The 19,592-nt window shown below is 43.2% G+C and overlaps 1 protein-coding gene across 11 annotated transcripts in view; it reads left to right on the top strand.

The window, feature by feature from the left end:
- The window catches only part of PTK2B (protein tyrosine kinase 2 beta), a 149,579-nt gene that overhangs the window by 71,120 nt on the left and 58,867 nt on the right, over positions 1-19,592 (top strand). For all 11 annotated transcript variants that reach the window (XM_070734887.1, XM_070734892.1, XM_070734891.1 and 8 more), the window contains exon 2: positions 16,864-17,126. In XM_070734887.1, coding sequence (XP_070590988.1) covers positions 16,905-17,126 — 222 coding nt within the window. In that variant the 5' untranslated portion in view covers positions 16,864-16,904. The remainder of the gene's footprint in view (positions 1-16,863; positions 17,127-19,592) is intronic.

Genomic DNA, 19,592 nt, shown 5'->3' with positions numbered 1-19,592 from the left:
ATGGATGGAAGCTGACCAAGGAGAGATTCAATCTGATATAAATATCCCAATACTTGAAGGGCTGTCACTAGGGTGAGTGTGTGTTTTACGCCCCCTTTGCATAAGGGTTAGAGCAAAATCCAAATGGATGGAAGCTTTACAGAAAAGTCCAACTTGAAGTCAAGAGGAATAGCCTTACCATGCATGAGAGTTGTTAACTGAGCTGTTTAATTTCTTTTCAGAAATAACTGGGATGAGAAATGGTAAAAAAAAAACTTATCACATTTGTAGATGACATAATGATGAAGGGATAGCAAGCCTTTTAAAGAACAGCTTCTAGATGATGTTGACAAGCTTGAAAAATGAGCAGAATGCTCATATATCAAAAAATATAATAATAATGCATTATATCGAAAAAAACAGCAATGAAATGTAAAAGATATAAAGATGCCTTCCACCGAATTATATTTTTGATCCCTTTTACCTCTGGCACTGGAAATAATATATTCATCTATGATGACTGTTTGCCATTGATAATCTCATTCTCTATAAATTTGTTGAATTTGTCCCCTCTTTAAATCTATCAGTCAAGCTTGTGTTGAGGAATTCCAAACTATTAAAAGTTTTCATGAGTCCTGAAACTCCCACCATTCAGATTTTTTAAGCTCCAGTATTCTGTGCCTTTGTGTGATAGAAAGAAAAAGAGATGGATAAAGAATTATTTTCCCATTCATTCATTCATTCATTGTCCAATTTGGTATGATGCTTTCATGAAAAATGTAAGAACAATTTAAAATATAAAAGAAAAAATAAATACTAAGAAGACAAATTCTTAATAACAATAAAATTATATACGGAGCTCATCCACTACTCTGCCTCCAGATCTAAGAGAATAGGATTGGTCCTGAATCTGCACACACTTCAGACATTGGGATAGCTGCTTGATAGGATCAGACTGTGACCAGGATGTACTGTTTGACTCTGAATTAACTGATAAGCCCACCTTGCCTTTAATGTGGTTAAACAAAAGGGGTGAGAACATCAAGCTCTGAGGCACATCCTGAGAATCCCTGAATTTAATATCTCTCACTCACATACACACTCAGCAATTGACCGGGACTGACTTAAAAGGCGAGAAGAACCACTATAACATAGTATCTCCATTTCCTAAACCTTACAATTGATCCAGAAGAGTACCATAATTGATACCATCATTGGGAGATGAAGGACAATTAAAATGGATGCACCACCTTTAATGGATGCTCCCACCAAAAATCATCAAGAAGTACAACCAATGTTGTACTTGTTAAGCTTGAAACAGGATCCAGTTAATTAGTTTCCTCCAGGAGCCTCTGAACTGCTGTCCCATCATCCATTCAACAACTTCCCAAGAAAGGGAAGACTGGCAAAAACAGAGCAGAGAAATTGTGTCCAACAATAGCCTCTTGAAGAGAAGCCATGCTACCACCTCTTCCAGAAAGGTTGGCATCACTGCATGGACCCAACTACAGATCATCCTCCCAGGTTGTCTTAACAATTCAGGAAGGGACTGGATTCCAAAATGAGGTTGCCAAGTTCACAATACAGAAATCCTTGTTTATTTCATCAAGGGTCACAGGGCATCTGCCATTTTATGAGATGTTGTTTTCCTAAAGGATTTGCCAGTTGGCTATAGAAACTCACTGGATGGATGGATGGATGGATGGATGGATGGATGGATACAATTCTTTATCCATGACAGCCTTATGGTATCGGTTTTTATTAATTATGTACGAAGACCATTTCTAAATTAGTCACTCCTAGTTCAATTCAATTCAAACCTTTATTGTCAGAGTACAACATGTGTACTAAGACATTGGCTCAGCCTCCCTTCATACACACACACACACCCCAACATAATACAACTCACAGTGAAAGACAGAAAAGGTTCAGATCACATCGGCATATTAAACATAAGTATCTTTTTACTTTTGGTCCAATTATGCACTTTTATACATCTATAAAATAATTTTCAGTCTTGTCGCTTTGACCATGCTTTTGAAAAGAAATTGGTATTGGTAGTTATAATCAAATATCCATTCAGCTGAATAGTTGTACATGCCAGGTTTTTTTTAAAAGTAGAATCAGGAGCTTTTATAAAAGCTGAAAAATTGTGATTACCGGTCCAATCTTTGTGAACCTTGAAACTCTTTTAGTGTTTTAGGCTTGTCTTTGGGAGTGAGATGGAGGGAGGCAGCTAAGATGGCTCATACTGAGATGGACTGACTATTTCTGCTCAAGGAGCAGGAGGTACCTGTGGCTAGGATGTCGTTTGCACAGTTTTGAGTTGTAGTTCAGTTGTGTCCTTTCCAGAATTGAGAGGACAGTGAAGGACTACCAACATTTTTACTACCACACTGTGGGCGTGGTTTATGCAGGACGTCATGCATTTTCTTTCAACATTTTTCAGTGCAAATTGGGTGCTCTGGAGTGGAGCTCCATTTACACTGCCCCACTGCATTCCCCCCATCTGGGCAGTAGCCCACCCCTGGGCCCAACTCACAGTCATTCATACCCTAATGACCTCTAGATTGGACTGTGCAATGTATTCTATCTGGGGCTGCCCTTGAAGAGCATTTATTATTTATTTTATTTACTTATTCAATTTTTATGCCGCCCTTCTCCTTAGACTCCGGGCGGCTTACAACAAGTTAGCAATAGCACTTTTTAACCGAGCCAGCCTATTGCCCCCACAATCCGGGTCCTCATTTTACCCACCTCAGAAGGATGGAAGGCTGAATCAACCTTGAGCCAGTGATGAGATTTGAACTGCTGACCTACAGATCTACAGTCAGCTTCAGTGGCCTGTAGTACAGCACTCTACCTGCTGTGCCACCCTGGCTGCTATTGTTGTGGAATATAGCAGTATAGGCCATCAATGGTTCACATATAGAGATAGAAGTAGAGAGACAGAGAAAGAGATAGATATTTGCACACATGACACCACAACTCTGTGAGCTGCATTGGTTATCATTGTGCTTCCAGATACAATTCAAGGTGCTGATAGTCACCTCTAAAGCCTTAGTAAGACCACACCTAGAGTTTTGGTCACCACACTATTAAAAAAAAGATGTTTAGACTCTACAAAAAGTGCAGTGAAGATCAATCAAGATGACTAGGGAATGAGAGACTAAAACATATGAAGAAAGGTTACCGGAACTGGGCATGGCTAGTCTAATGAAGAGAAGGACCAGAGGAGACATGATAGCAATCTTCCAATATTTATGGGGCTGCTATAGGGATAAAGGGGTCAAGATATTTTCCAAGGCACCTGAAATCTAGAGAAGGAATAATGGATGGAAACTGATCAATTTTTTGACAGTGAGAACCATCAACCAATGGAACCACTTGCCTTCAGAAGTTGTGAGAACTTCATCACTGGAGGTTTTCAATAAGAGATTGAACTATCATTTGTCAAAAATGATATAAGGTCTCCTGCTTTCACAGATTGGTTTGGCGTGATCTGTTTTTAGCAAACCGTTGCTGGCTGCTATTTATTATTTTACTTGTTTCTAAATGTTGGCAGATCTGTTTTTTTATTATCTTTTCCAGTATCTTCCCGGGCATTGATGTTAGGCTAGATGTTGGCCTGTAGTTTCCTGGGTCGGTTTTTCTCCCTTTTTTGAAGATGGAAACCACACAAAGGTGGGCAACTGCCTGGATTGGCGGGACGGATGCAGTGGGGTAGTGAAAATGGAGCTCCACCCCAGAGCACCCTATTTGCACTGAAATATATTGAAAGAAAATGCAGGGCGTCCTGCATAAGCCACGCCCACAGTGTGGTAGTAAGAATTTTGGTAGCCCTTCACTGGAACCACATCAGCTCCTTTGCAGTCCTCTGGTAGTTCTCCAGTGCTCCAGGATTTTGTTGTGAGACGCCCCGAGTTCTCGGAGAGGGGCGGCATACAAATCTAATAAATTATTATTATTATTATTATTATTATTATTATTATTATTATTATTATATTAATTTTTGCCTGATGGCAGCTTAGCTACACAAGAAAACCAGGATGAGTTTTGCTCCATTATCATATGCATATGCATTCTTTTTTTAGTATTAAAAAGTTTATTTATAAAACATTTTAAAAACATAACATATATACATAACAATGTAACACAATACAGACGGATAATAAAAAGAAAAGAAAAGGTACGTGATGGTCCATTCAGTATATATGTTGGTTAGAGCCATGGTGGTGCAGTACAGTGTTCCCTCGATTTTTGCGGGGGATGCGTTCTGAGACCGCCCGCAAAAGTCGAATTTCCGCGAAGTAGAGATGCGGAAGTAAATACACTATTTTGGGCTATGAACAGTATCACAAGCCTTCCATTAACACTTTAAACCCCTAAATTGCAATTTCCCATTCCCTTAGCAACCGTTTAGAGTATTACTCACCATGTTTATTTATTAAAGTTTATTAAAAAGAATTTTATTAAAGGCGGATGAAAGTTTGGCAATGACATATGACGCCATCGGGCAGGAAAAACCATGGTATGGGGGGGGGGGAGAATAATATTTAATTAATATTTTTGAAAAACCATGGTATAAACTTTTCACGAAGTTCAAACTCGCAAAAATCGAGGGAACCCTGTACTGCAGGCTACTTCTGCTGATCACTGGCTGGCAGCAGTTTGTCAGATTGAATCTCACCAGGCTCAATGTTGACTCAGCCTTCCATCCTTCCGAGGTGGGTAAAATGAGGACCCAGATTATTGGGGGCAATATATGTTGAGTCTGTAAACTGCTTAAAGAGGGCTGTAAAGCACTGTGAAGAGGTACATAAGTATGTATAAGTATAAATGCTATTGCTATTGCTATTCCCGTCCCATTAATTTTCCAATATATGTTTAAGTTTCAATTGATTTAACACTTCTCCATCATAGTTTCTAGGCTTTAATCTTGGTTTTCCTCTTTATCCAATCATATAATTTATTCCAGGTTTCAAAGTAATCTGTGTTCAATTTGTCCTTTAACTCTAACATCAGTCTGTCCATCTGTGTGCATGTTAAAATTTTAAATAAAATTTCTTCTTCTGCAGGAGCATCCTTATTTTTCCATTTCTGGGCATATGCTATTCTTATATATTCTTAAGCTTGCTCTCTAGAGAGAAGACGTAGAGTGGATTAGGTCAGCCAATTCTTCTGCAGGTCCATTAACACAGCAAGTCTGCTCTTAGCAATTCAGGATTTGGCTCGCTGTCAAATAAGGAGTTGGTGGGGTTTTTTGCTCCCTCTCTCTAGTTTTTGCAATAAGAATCCGGTCATAGCAGAAAATGACGCAGCTACAAGTCAGGGAAGCCAAAAGTGGCTTTTCACAAATTGCCAATATTAAACAAAAGAAGAAGAAAAAAAAGAAATTGCGTAGCAATCGCTGTTCGAGATTTCAGCGAGAAAAGGTTAAAAAAAAATCAAGCAGGATGGAACTTGCTGATGATAAACCGAACTCTTACAACCCCGAAGCATTTTTCTTCCTTACTGTAAAAACCTTTATAGCTCCAACAGGCATCAACTTGAATGTGGAGTTAGACCACATGTGTAGAGGTCAAAATTTGTGCCGACACTTTCAGCTAGCTGGTAGAATTTTGACAGGAGCTGTCTATGGAGATTCTCAGCCATCCAGACTGTAGTTGTCCCAAAGGTGCTTTTTCAAGAGGCAACTGGACTTTCTGGTTTTTCTTTGAAGACATTTCGCTTCTCATCCAAGAATATTCTCCAGTTGTCACTGGATGGTGGGGAATGGAAGGATTTATATTCCTTGCAGGCAGCTGGTCATTTTTATTCTTTTTAGAAAGTCATTGGTTTCATTGGAGGTCTTGTTTGTGTCCCCAGGGACACCTGAGTAGTTGAATATCATACAACGTCATCTATATCCAGTGTACAACACAGTCCTTTCAGCACTCCAAGTAGGATTTAGATTGTTAATACCACTTTGTAAGGCCTTGGTAAGGCCACACTTGGAATAATGTATTCAGTTTTGGTTGCCACAATGCGAAAAGGATGTTGAGATTCTAGAAAAAGTGCAGAGAAGAGCAACGAAGATGATTATGGGACTGGAGGCTGAACACTGCTATTATAACTCCCCTAGTCTTTCTTTCCATTAATTAATTAATTAATTAATTATTCATTCATTCATTCATTCATTCAATTTTTATGCCATCCTTCTCCTTAGACTCAGCTTACAACATGTTAGCAATAGCACTTTTTAACAGAGCCAGCCTATTGCCCCCACAATCCTGGTCCTCATTTTACCCACCTCGGAAGGATGGAAGGCTGAGTCAACCATGGAATCCAGGAAGTGATCACCTTGGCGTCCTTAGCAACCTTCCGGTAACGCCAAAGCTCCAAACGCCGAACACGACCCCGAACTTTGCCTGAAATTTCAAAAAATTTCAGGTTCATGTTCGGCATACCGAACACCGCAAAATTCGGTACGGACTCGAATTGTGCGAGTTCGGTTTGCCCATCACTAGTGACGACCAACTTTGGATGGTCAATGAACTGCTGTAAGTCAAGGACTACATTTATGCTACTAGGCTCAAAGAGATACTAAAATGTCTAGATTCTGAGAATCTGAAACTGTTCTTGGATGTTCTGGTGTTTTTTTTTAATTGTATTGATGGTCTTTGACTGTAATAAAGGTCTATTATTATTAAACCATTTTCTAATTCCCAGCCGAGTGATGGGATGAAGGAGGGTAATGGGAGGTCTTGTGCAGTTCTTCTCCATTTCCTGAAGGTCCCTGAAAGGTTGAGAAGCTCTTCACAAGACAGCTGCATGTGTTGTCTCTTTCCTTCCCCAGGAAGCTGCAAACATTTTGCAGAGTGAAAAAAGAAAGAAAGTGTGAAAGCAGATAATGGATCATGTCTCCCTTTCTTATCCTGGAGCTCCTGCTTAGAGTCCTGATATTTAAAAAAATAAGAAGCAGAACTGCTCTGGGTACCAGATGGAGAGCTGAAATTGGCAAAGATCAGTTAGTGGCAGCAGTTTGGAGAAACTCAGCCAACCCACTCCAGCTCCCCTGGGAAGTGTCTGTACTTGTGAGAATCACACTTTCTCGCGGATCAGATGCCTCCCACCTTGACGTGGTGTGCAAAGGTCACGTTTGTGAGGCTTCGGCGCCCTCTAGTGTCCACATGGAGCAAGCGCACTATCTAAAAGGACCCATTTCCCTCCCTGCAAAGCTCCTGCTGCTGGGGTGGCTGTTTATCAGGACGAAATTCAAGAAGTGCAACATTTCTCAATATTGGGAAAGAGGTCGTTGTGAAGTTTGTTGTTGTGTGAGAGTGCGATGTTTATTCCCCCAGCAGGTGTGTGTGTGAGAGAGAGAGGGGAGGTCCAGATTATATATATATATGGATGCTTCCACCTGGCAAGCCTGGCTTATTTTTGGAGCTGCCCTCCCCTGCCTAACTTTGCAAGAGATGAATAATAGCAACGCATCCCTGCGCTGGGCCTGATCAGATGCTTTGGATGTTACTAATGCAGAGAAGTGGAACAGATGGTGAAGGAGGAGGAGGAGGTGCTAGAGTAGGAAAAAAACAACAACCCCAAAAACTGGAGGTGGGGAAGGGAGGGGAGGCTCAGATCTAGCTCAGTGCAGAAAATCTCTTAAGGAAGTGCTTTCTTGGTTGCACTGAAATGCCTTAACATTCAGCTAAGATCTACCGTGCTTGGACTAAACCCAGGGAAGGGCTGCCCGGCGCTACTGGATGTGCGTGTGTCTCGGCATGAGATTCAGTGTCCTGCACATGCACAGAAGCCGGATCTTGGGTGAGGATGATAATAATAATAATAATAATAATAATAATAATAATAATAATAACAACAACAACAACAACAACAATAACAAAACAATAACAATAACAACAACAACAACAACAATAATAATAACAATAATAATAGTAATAATAATAATAATTACTATAGACTTGTATGCCGCCTGTTGAATATGTAAATAGTTAAATGTAAATATAGTGTTCCCTCAATTTTTGCAGGGGATGTGTTCCGAGACCGCCCGCGAAAGTCGAATTTCCGCGAAGTAGAGATGCGGAAGTAAATACACTATTTTGTGCTATGAACAGTATCACAAGCCTTCCCTTCACACTTTAAACCCCTAAATTACAATTTCCCATTCCCTTAGCAACCATTTAGATTATTATTCACTATGTTTATTTATTAAAGTTTATTAAAAAAAAATATTAAAAGCAGACAAAAGTTTGGCGATGATATATGACATCATCAGGCAGGAAAAACCGTGCTATAGGTTTCAAACCAATGTGCGTGGCCGCCCGGCTGGTCAGCTGCAAAGTATTTTTTAATTAATATTTTTGAAAAACCGTGGTATAGACTTTTCGCGAAGTTCGAACCCGCAAAAATCGAGAGAACACTGTAGTTCAAATTGTATCCTTCTGATTGGTTGCTCCGTTTGAGCGGGAGAATTGTAAAACTGTCAGCCCAGACTTGGGCAGGAAAAAAGAGTATAAATATAGAGAAACCGCGCTTTAGTTCAGTTCGCGCCTGGATACAATGGTAGCGGCTAGAAGATAGTATTACTACCGAACAGAAGCCAATAAACCAGTTGCAATTTTACCCATCTGGGGTCCTTTATTTCACCGCCCCTCTCCGAAGACTCGGGGCAGCTCACAGCAACAATAAAACAATACAATACAAATCTAATAATTAAAAAATTATGACTATAGCATGCACGGAAGCAAAGAAATCGCTAAAAATTGGTGAAATCTCACATGTACGAGAGTCTTCACATGAGATTTTTCTGTGCATGCTCAGAAGCTGAATTTCAAACCAATGTGCGTGCCCACCCAACTGGTCAGCTGGAGATTTTCCAATCCATACTGGCTGCAGCCCAATACTGACTAAACCCAAAGTTCAGGAGGTCCTAAATCATACTGTTTCCCTACCATCCTTGTGTATTGCCCTTTCCCTGGGGGACCAATGTGCCCTAGGAGATTAGGCCAAGCCAGGGGAGTGCGGTAGTGGCTTTTGAAAAAGTTTGTAATATGTCGGAAGAACACCCAGGAGGCAAGCAGCAGTAAACAGAGGTTTATTGAATGGTAGGCAACAGAAAACCTAAAACCCCTTTTGTCAGGTTATTTATTCGTAAACTCCTTAAGACCCACCTCTGCCATCAGGCATGGGGGAACTAAAACACCTCCCCCTTGCCCATGTTGTGTTGTTGATTGATTGACTGTGTGCCTGTTTTTTATATATATTGGGATTGTTTTAGGAAATTACTAATTTTAAATTGTAATTAGATTGGTCGGCATTGGATTTTTATTATGTACTGTTTTTTTATTATTGTTGTGAGCCGCCCCGAGTTTGCAGAGAGGGGCGGCATATAAATCGAATAAATCTAATCTAATCTAATCTATACTCACAACTAACTGACAGAACAACCAATCAAATAACAGTAACGATCCCACCAAAACAAAACTCCCCAGCAACAACCAATGGCTTAAGGAGAAGGTTTATCCAATCAAGTCCCAGGGGATACATAACAGCTTGCATAGTTGAAGAAACCAAGGGGACAGTAGGGCAGTGATGGCAAACCTATGGCATGGGTGCCACAATTGGCACGCAGAGCCATATCTGCTGGCACTCAAGCCGTTGCCCTAGCTCAATTCCAACCAGCATGTATGTGCCAGCTAGCTGATTTTTGCCTTGCACAGAGGCTTCCAGAGAGCTTTTGGCTTCCAGAGAGCCTCCGGGGAATGGGGGAGGGCGTTTTTACTTTCCCTTACTCCAGGGAAGCCTTTGGAGCCTGGGGAGGGCAAAACACGAGCTTAATGGGCCCACTAGAAGTTGGGAAAGAGGCCGTTTCTGGCCTCCAGAGGGCCTCAGGGGGAAGAAGCTGTTTTCACACTCCCCAGGCATTGAATTATGGGTGTGGGCACTCGCACATACACGATAACAGCACCAGAGGGAAAAAAGGTTTGCCATCACTGCAAGCAGGAAAGGGGAAAGCGAAGGAGGGCTCTGTGTGATTCTTGCTGGTCACCTGTGTTCTGTCTGGGTGCCCCCAGACTTCAACACCAACTGGAAAAAACAGCCAGACACGCTGGTACAAACAAAGGCACTTTATAGTTTGAAAAATAAACACAGAGAAAAACCTGTTCTTCCCAACAGGCAGGCTATGAGACTTCCCAGCAGAATCCTGACGGCCAGACAATACAGCAGACTTCTTGCTGGCACACCCACCACTGTAGAGAATAAGACCCACACCTTTTCCCCCCAAGGTTTCAGTATTCAAAGTCACAAACCAGAATTCCAAGACGCCAAAGATCACAGCCAGGTCCCAGGACTCCCAAAGATAATACTCCACAAGCCAGGAAGGGCGGGTCTGCCTTTTCAGCCTTTCCAGAGAGCACCATACCCAAACCCAACTGTTGCCTCTTTAGTGCTGAAAGTACCTGGCTAATTGTCCCCTTCGTTGTGTTGCTCTTCTCTGCCGGAGATCGATGATTGCTTGTGCATTTTCATCTAAGGAATCCAGGCTGCTTGCTGGGGAGAGCTCCCTCTCGGGGGACTCTGGCTGTCCTCCCTCTCCCTCAGCCTGAGATTCCTCCTCCCCGTCTGCCTGAACCTCCTGTTCCTCATCCTCCCCCTCTGAGCAGGAAGCCGGCAGAGGATCAGCCGTTCCCTGAGGGGCCTCAGACGGAATCACAACAACCTGCAAGTGGATGGACCAAATTCTTGCCCTGCAGAATTGTAGTTCAAAGACGAATGTAAACAAAGGCATCTTTAGAATATGACATTTTAGAATTGAAAATAATAATAATAATAATAATTTATTGGATTTGTATGCCACCCCTCTCCGTAGACTCAGGGCGGCTAACAACAATGATAAAAACAACATGTGACAATCCAATAATAAAGCAACTAAAAACCCTTATTTATAAAACCAAACATACACACAAACATACCATGCATAACTTGTAATGGCCTAGGGGGAAGGAATATCTCAACCCCCCCCCCCATGCCTGGCGGTATAGATGAGTCTTGAGTAGTTTACGAAAGACAGGGAGGGTGGGGGCAATTCTAATCTCCGGGGGGAGTTGGTTCCAGAGGGCCAGGGCTGCCACAGAGAAGGCTCTTCCCCTGGGGCCCGCCAAAAGACATCGTTTAGTCAACGGGACCCGGAGAAGGCCAACTCTGTGGGACCTTATCGGTCGCTGGGATTCATGCGGTAGCAGGTGGTTCCATAGCTCTTTGTAGAGGGGTGTGTCCAATTCCTCTGTTTGAACTTCCGGTCTTGCATTCTTGTCCACTGCTCCAGGCTGCTCTGTGTTGGAATAAAGGTAGTCCAGGTTCCCTGTGCATATTTTTAGTTTGGCTCGGGGAAAATCAACACTGAAGCCGGAATCACGTTTTTGGGCAGGCTGCTGCAGTTCTTTGTGTCAATCTCCTCCAATGCTGCTATCTAATATTTGGCTTCCTCTGCAGTGAGCATGTTGGTCCATGGGCCGCAGCAGTCTCCTTGTTGAGGATAACTGAAGAACATTTACTTTTTTTCCGTGGGTTGTGCTGCCCTTATTTTAGAACAATTTGTAATTCAGTAGCGTTGACTCTCGTGGGGGTGCGGGCCCTGTGAAAGCAAGAGCGGAAGGAAAACACATGTTTTACAGGGCATAGACATGTGCACAGGCTCATAACGTTATGACAAAGGATCCAAGCAAGACAGGAAGGACTCTTTCTCCCTGGAAAGCAGAAAGAGTTAACGTCTCTATTTAACTGGGGAGGGTCAAGGGTTCAGGTGGGTTCTAACTTTGTTGCTGCTGGTTTGCTTCCTCCTGCATCGCAGGGGCATGTGTGCATTGCGCAACACATGGCTACGCAGGCATGGTGCCAAAAGCCAAAAAACAATGACTAAAAGCCAGCTGAACCCATTCTCTCAGCAGCCCCGGGATGGTGAACCTATGGCACGCATGCCAAAGGTGGTACATGGAGCCATATCTGCTGGCACACGAGCTGTTACCCTAGCTCGACTCCAGCGCACATGGGGGCACTGGCCAGGTGACGTTTGGCTCACCCAGAGGTTCTGGGAATTTTGTTTTTATTATTTTGTTATTTATTAAATTTGTATGCCGCCCCTCTCCGTAGACTCGGGGCGGCTCACAGCAAAAGTAAACACAATGTAAAATACAAATCTAATATTTAAAAACTAAAAAACCCATAATTAATTAAATTAATTTTTGGCCTCTGGAGGGCCTCCAGGGGGGCAGGAGAGGGTGGTTTTGCCCTCCCCCAGCTCCTCTAGAGCCTGGGGAGGGCGAAAAATGGGCCTACCAGGCCCACTAGAAGTCAGGAAATGGGGGACTGTGGGCACATGGAAGGGTATTAAATATGGGTGTGGGCACGCATGCGCACACACTATTGTGGCACCTGAGGGGAAAAAGGTTCACCATCACTGATAGAGCCCCTTCCTCAGTTTTGGGAGTGTGTTGGGCTCTTGAAGGCAACCACGGTTCTCCAAATCCAGCCACCCAAAGGACCCTTTATGACTTATAGGGATGGTGTAGAATATTAAAATGATCCTTAGACCCACCTTCTGGTCAATGCCTGGAAACCAAGGAAGGGAAAGGAATGCTTAAAGGTGGTCCTGAGGCAGGGGGTATCCCATAGGATTGTTATGGCCCTCCAGTACCTGAAACCCTGGGGGTTGGGTGAGGTGTATGTTTGTGTATGCTATGGTGTTGCCAGTGTATGTTTGGTTGATGTGAGAAAAATTAACCAGTGGAATGGGTTGCCTTCAGAAATTGTGGGTGCTCCATCACTGGAGGTTTTTAAGAAGAGATTGGGCAGCCATTTGTCCAGAAGAGCCCTTCACTCCTCTACTCGAAATAGAATACCCTATGAGACTAGACTTTCAATCCTGGGCCTAGAAAGTTTAGAACTAAGACGCCTTAAACAAGATCTAAGTATTGCCCACAAGATCATATGCTGCAACGTCCTGCCTGTCGGCGACTACTTCAGCTTCAACCACAACAACACAAGAGCACACAACAGATTTAAACTTAATATTAACTGCTCCAAACTTGACTGTAAAAAATATGACTTCAGTAACCGAATTGTCGAAGCGTGGAACTCATTACCGGACTCTATAGTGTCATCCCCAAACCCCCAACACTTTACCCTTAGATTATCTACGGTTGACCTATCCAGATTCCTAAGAGGTCAGTAAAGGGCGAGTACAAGTGCACTAGAGTGCCTTCCGTCCCCTGTCCTATTGCTCTCCTATATCTCCTATATCTTTCTTCTATTCCTACATCTCTTCTTCTATTCTTTCATTGATATGTTCTATTACTATACCTTCTTTTCTATTATTTCTTAGATATATTTTACTATGAGTATCTCCTCTATAACCTTCATCATGTATTTTACTATGTGTTTATAGATATATACCCACTAAAACCCTCATCGGGTATTGGACAAAATAAATAAATAAAAAATAAATAAAAAAGAATGGTATAGGGCTGTGATGGTGGCATACGGACGTTTACCGGAAGGCATGTGAGGTGTTTTATGTCAGCTCCAACTTGCATGTGTGCTTGGTCACCTGAATTTGGACCTTGAGGAAGGCTGTTTTTGCCCTCCGGAGGCTTTAGGAGGCTTCTCTGAAGCCTCTGAAGTGCGAAAAATGGCCCAATGGGCCAACTGGAAGTCCATTTTTCCAAACTTATGGCGTGGTCATTGGGACATTTTTCATATTCTGGAGGCTTCAGGGAAGCCTCCTGAAGCCTGGGGATGGCAAAAACGGGCCAAGGGGCCAGCCAGAAATTAATTTCCAAACTTCCAGTTGCCTGGTTGGACCGTTTTTTGCCTTCCCCAGGCTTCAGGAGTCTGGAGGTTTCAGTGAGGCCTGTGCAGATGCGCGGGGGGGGGGGGGGTTCACATGCACAGGGGGCAGCACAGGAGTTGTGTTGCATGCACAGAAAGGGCAAGGGTGTGGACATGTGCACATCCTTTTGGCATGCAAGTCAAAAAAGGTTCTCCATCATTGGTGTAGGGCAGTGATGGCGAACCTATAGCACGGGTGCCACTGGTGGCACCCAGAGCCATATCTGCTGGCATGCGAACCATTGCCCTAGTTCCGCTCCAATGTGCATGTATGTGCCGGCCAGCTGATTTTTGGCTTGCACAGAGGCTCTGGAAGGGTGTTTTGGGCTTCCAGAGAGCCTCCGGGGGGATGGGGGAGGGCATTTTTACCCTCCCCCAGCTCCAGGAAAGCCTTTGGAGATTGTGGAGGGCGAAACAAGAGCCTACTGGGCCCACCAGAAGTTGGGAAACAGGCAGTTTCCAGCCTCCAGAGGGCCTACATGGGGTGAGGGAACTGTTTTTGTACTCCCGAGGCATTGAATTATGTGTGTGGGCACTCATGCATGTGTGATAGCATGCACGCATGCTCTTTCGACACCTGAGGGGAAAAAGGTTTGCCATCACTGGAGTAGGGTCTACTGCTTGTGCAGGGGGCTGGGCTAGAAGACCTCTATGGACTGTTCCTATTCTGTTATTCTGATTGGAGGTCTGAGTCCCCAACCTTATAGGTGTTAATTCTGGGAGATTCATCCTTAAGGGCTGCTTGAGATATGCTTCCTCAAATTATTGGGCCCCTTTTATATAGAAACATAGAAGACTGACGGCAGAAAAAGACCTCACGGTCCATCTAGTCTACCCTTATACTATTTCCTGTATTTTATCTTACAATGGATATATGTTTATCCCAGGCATGTTTAAATTCAGTTACTGTGGATTTGCCAACCACGTCTGCAGGAAGTTTGTTCCAAGGATCTACTACTTTTTCAGTGAAATAATATTTTCTCACGTTGCTTTTGATCTTTCCCCCAACTAACTTCAGATTGTGTTTGTTCTTGTGTTCACTTTCCTATTAAAAACACTTCCCTCCTGAACCTTTTTTAACCCTTTAACATATTTAAATGTTTCGATCATGTCCCCCCTTTTCCTTCTGTCCTCCAGACTATACAGATTGAGTTCATGAAGTCTTTCCTGATACGTTTTATGCTTAAGACCTTCCACCATTCTTGTAGCCCATCTTTGGACCCGTTCAATTTTGTCAATATCTTTTTGTAGGTGAGGTCTCCAGAACTGAACACAGTATTCCAAATGTGGTCTCACCAGCGCTCTATATAGCGGGATCATAATCTCCCTCTTCCTGCTTGTTATACCTCTAGCTATGCAGCCAAGCATCCTACTTGCTTTCCCTACCGCCTGACTGCACTGTTCACCCATTTTGAGACCATTTCTACCTCCTTTGACGTCCACATCAAGACCATTTCAGCCAGGTTTTTTCTTCCAGATGGGAGATGCTCTGTGCTATATTCTTCTAATGGGTACTTTGAGATTTTAGGAGCAAGTTGCAGTCATTTCCTGAAAATGGGTGCTGGAGGAGGAGGACTTGCCTCATTTCAAACCCGGCTAATGTGGAGGTTGTTGGTACTTCTGTAGAACAAAAGGTTCTTTGCCAGCCCTTCTATTATTCCCAGTCTGTAGGATGCTCTCCCACGGAATCCAACTACCAGGTTAATTTTTTTCAGAGCAGGCAGATATGTCTCCAGACAAAATACTTAGCTAGTGCCATCCCCCGCTTTGATTTTCAAAACAATCTTTTGGAACCTAAAACGCTTTTAGAAATGAATATACATCTAGAGCTGGAGCTTTGGCTTTCAGCAGGCTAACTGGGTTTTTCTTTTTTAATGGAAAAAACTACAGTGATACCTCTACTTAAGAACGGCAAATGTTCAAAATTCCAAATTCAGGGGAGGGAATTTCAGCTGATTGCCAGGATACATTTTAGAATATGTTTACAGTACAGTGGTACCTCTACCTAAGAACGCCTCTACCTAAGAACTTTTCTAGATAAGAACTGGGCGGTCAAGATTTTTTTTTTGGTCTCTTCTCAAGAATCATTTTCAACTTAAGAACCTGAGCCCAGAAAAATTTCCCAGAAAATTTGAGAGTGGCATTAGGGCCCGGCCAGTTTCCTGCCATTCCCCCTTTAATCCCGGCCATCCCGGGCTTTTCTGGGCTGCCAGAGGAGCCTTTCGGGGTGGCGCTTAAGGAGGCTTTGGCAGTCCAGAGCGAAAGAAGCATTTTCCTTTCTCTGGGCGCTTGGAGAGGGAATAAACCTCCTCCTCCTCCCACCCAAATTCCGAGTTTTTATTTCTTTCCTAATGGGTTTGCATGCATTATTTGCTTTTAGATTGAGTCCTGTGAAAAAATTGCTTCTACAGTGTTCCCTCGCTTTTCACGGGGGATGCGTTCCGAGACCACCCGCAAAAGTCAAATTTCCGCGAAGTAGAGATGTGGAAGTAAATACCCTATTTTTGGCTATGAACAGTATCACAAGCCTTCCCTTAACACTTTAAACCCCTAAATTGCAATTTTCCATTCCCTTAGCAACCATTCAGATTATTACTCACCATGTTTATTTATTAAAGTTTATTTTAAAAAATATTTATTAAAGGCAGACAAAAGTTTGGCGATATCATATGACATCATCAGGTGGGAAAAACCGTGGTATAGGGAAAAATAACGTGAAGTATTTTTTAATTAATATTTTTGAAAAACCGTGGTATAGACTTCTCGCGAAGTTCGAACCCGCAAAACTCGAGGGAACACTGTACTTACAAACTTTTCTACTTAAGAAACTGGTCACGGAACGAATTAAGTTTTTAAGTAGAAGTACCACTGTATTTTTATGTATAAAAAGTAATCTAGGACCAAGAAATTTGTGCATTGATACATTGGTATCCACAGGCACAGGTTGGCAGGCCCATTTTCTTGCTGACTCCTGTGTTATTTTATTTCCAGTTGCCAGGAGGTAATGATCCAGCGTTAGCATCGCATTGCTCATGATGATGTCCGGACTGCCGGAAGCCTTGAGCCGGCTGCGAGCAACTTCTCTCCGCAGCTGCTTCAGCCTGGCAGGGCCCTCAGAGTCCACCATGGTCGCTGTTCCCATTGATATCGACAAGGATGAAGTCCGGATCCTCAAGGTTTGTTTCCACAGCAACAGCTTCAACATGGGCAAGAACTTCAAACTGGTGAAATGTACAGTCATGACGGAGATACGGGTGAGTTTCGTGAATCGGTCTCATTGATTGATGGCTTCCTGCAATGGGTTTGGATTGATTGATTGATTGATTGGATTTGTATGCCGCCCCTCTCTGTAGACTCGGGGCGGCTAACAACAGTAATAAAAAACAGCATGTAACAATCCAATACTAAACAACTAAGAAACCTCTTATTATAAAACCAAACATACATACAACCATACTATGTGTAAATTGTAAGGCCTAGGGGGAAAGAATCTCAATTCCCCCATGCCTGATGGCAGAGGTGGGTTTTAAGAAGTTTATGAAAGGCAAGGAGGGTGGGGGCAATTCTAATCTCTGGGGGGAGTTGGTTCCAAAGGGCTGGGGCCGCCACAGAGAAGGCTCTTCCCCTGGGTCCCGCCAAACAACATTGTTTAGTTGATGGGACCCAGAGTTTCCATTTCCTTCTGGTTTACATCGGTGTTCCTCAAATTTGGCAAGAGCTACTTTGGTGTAGTTGTCAAGACATTGGACTAGATACCAGGAGACTATGAGTTCCTGCCCCCACCTTAGGCATAAAGCCTGTTAATATACTGTGTGTGTTGGGTGTTGCAATACAGAAGCTAACAATGTACATTTAAGACTGTATCTTTAAGCATCATTTGCTGGTTGACCATAAGAGGGAGCCAATGATGTTCCTCTTGGGGGAGTTTATACTAGAGAGATTTCTATTTACTGTGTGTATATTTTGCTGTGTGCGATAACCTGGTTTGTAAACCATTATTAGGATTATATGTGCATGATATTGGACTACGTAACTACTATTATGTATTTGCCTATTTGTATGTAATAATATTGTTCTATTTTGTACTAAGTCTGATTCATCGAGTGACTAACCCAAATTGCTACATTTACTCTGCTTAAAGTTTGTTGAAGGTTTATTATATTACCTAGACCAGTGATGGTGAACATTTTTTTCCCTCGGGTGCCGAAAGAGCATGGGCATGTGCTATCATGCATGTGCGAGTGCCACTACCATAATTCAATGCTTGGGAAGGGCAAAAGCAGCTTCCCCCATCCCCTGGAGGCTCTCTAGAGACCGAAAATGACCTGTTTCCCAACTTCTGGTCAGCCCAGTAGGCTTGTGCTTTGCCTTTCCCAGACTCCAAATGCTTCTCTGGAGCCAGGGGAGGGTAAAAACGCCCTCTCCATCTCCCTGGAGGCTCTCTGGAAGCCAAAAACACCCTCCCAGAGCCTCTGTGCAAGCCAAAAATCAGCTGGCTGGTTCACATATGCACATTGGTGCTGAGCTAAGGCAATGGCTGGCGTGCCAGCAGATATGGCTCCCTGTGCCACCTGTGGCACCCATGCCATAGGTTCGCCATCACTGACCTAGACATTCTAACAGAGCCAATGGGGTGACCTTGAGCCAATCACTGTCTCTCAGCTCTAAGAAGGAGGCAATGACATACCACTTCTAAAAAAGAAACCCTTGCCAAAAATCCCCCCTGCAGGTTCTTGTCCAGCAGTCTCTGAGAACCAGACACCATTGAGCAGAAGTAGTCAAGTCAACTTGGTAGTTTTAACATGGGTGGACAGAGGTTGCCACTACCGCCACTATCAGTGTACTGTGTGCGCAGCTTTGGGCCTTTGGCATGAGTGCATGCACATCCCAGCGAGATTTTGCTTTTGTGCATGCGCAGGAAGCAAAATCTTGCGACATATGTGTGCATGTGTGCGATTTTGGTGATTTTCTTGCTTCCATGCATACGCAGAAGCAAACAATTGCCGAAATTTGGCGCACATCCCTTCATCAGATTTTGCTTCCTGCGCATGCTCAGAAGCAAAATCTCACTGGGACATGCATGCGTGCATGCCAGAGACCCTAAACTGCATGCACAGCTACAGTTTTACTACCGATGCGGCATGCTCAACCGTACTGGCAGGAACTCGCTACTAGGTACACTTCAAACTTCCAGAATCCCTCAGAATGCTGGCTGGAAATATCTGGGAATTTAAGTCCACATATCTTTAGAAATTGCCACGTTTGGGAAAAAGCCGCTGATTTAAATGAACAGAATGCCCCTTTATTAAAAGGTGCACAAGTGTGTATTCCACTTACTTTCGCTACCAGTGTGCATCGCGACATTCCAACTGTGCACATCCAACTGTGTCCAATTTCACTTCCACGCATGCTCAGAAGTTGGTTTCAGGCTGAAACACTCCCATTCCAATCCCATTCTCTGATTATTAATGAATTTATTTGCAAATTATGGTGGAAAATAAGTATTTGGTCACCTACAAACAAGCAAGATTTCTGGGTCTCACAGACCTGTAACTTCTTCTTTAAGAGGCTCCTCTGCCCTCCACTCATTACCTATAGTAATGGCACCTGTTTGAACTTGTTATCAGTAGAAAAAACACCTGTCCAGAACCTCAAACGGTCACACTCCAAGCTCCACTATGGTGAAGATCAAAGAGCTGTTGAAGCACACCAGAAACAAA

The sequence above is a fragment of the Erythrolamprus reginae genome, chromosome 1 (assembly GCF_031021105.1).
Source record: "Erythrolamprus reginae isolate rEryReg1 chromosome 1, rEryReg1.hap1, whole genome shotgun sequence".
NCBI lineage: Eukaryota > Metazoa > Chordata > Lepidosauria > Squamata > Dipsadidae > Erythrolamprus > Erythrolamprus reginae.
Note: the sequence above shows the minus strand (reverse complement) of the source record. Positions and strands in the feature narration are given on the sequence as shown.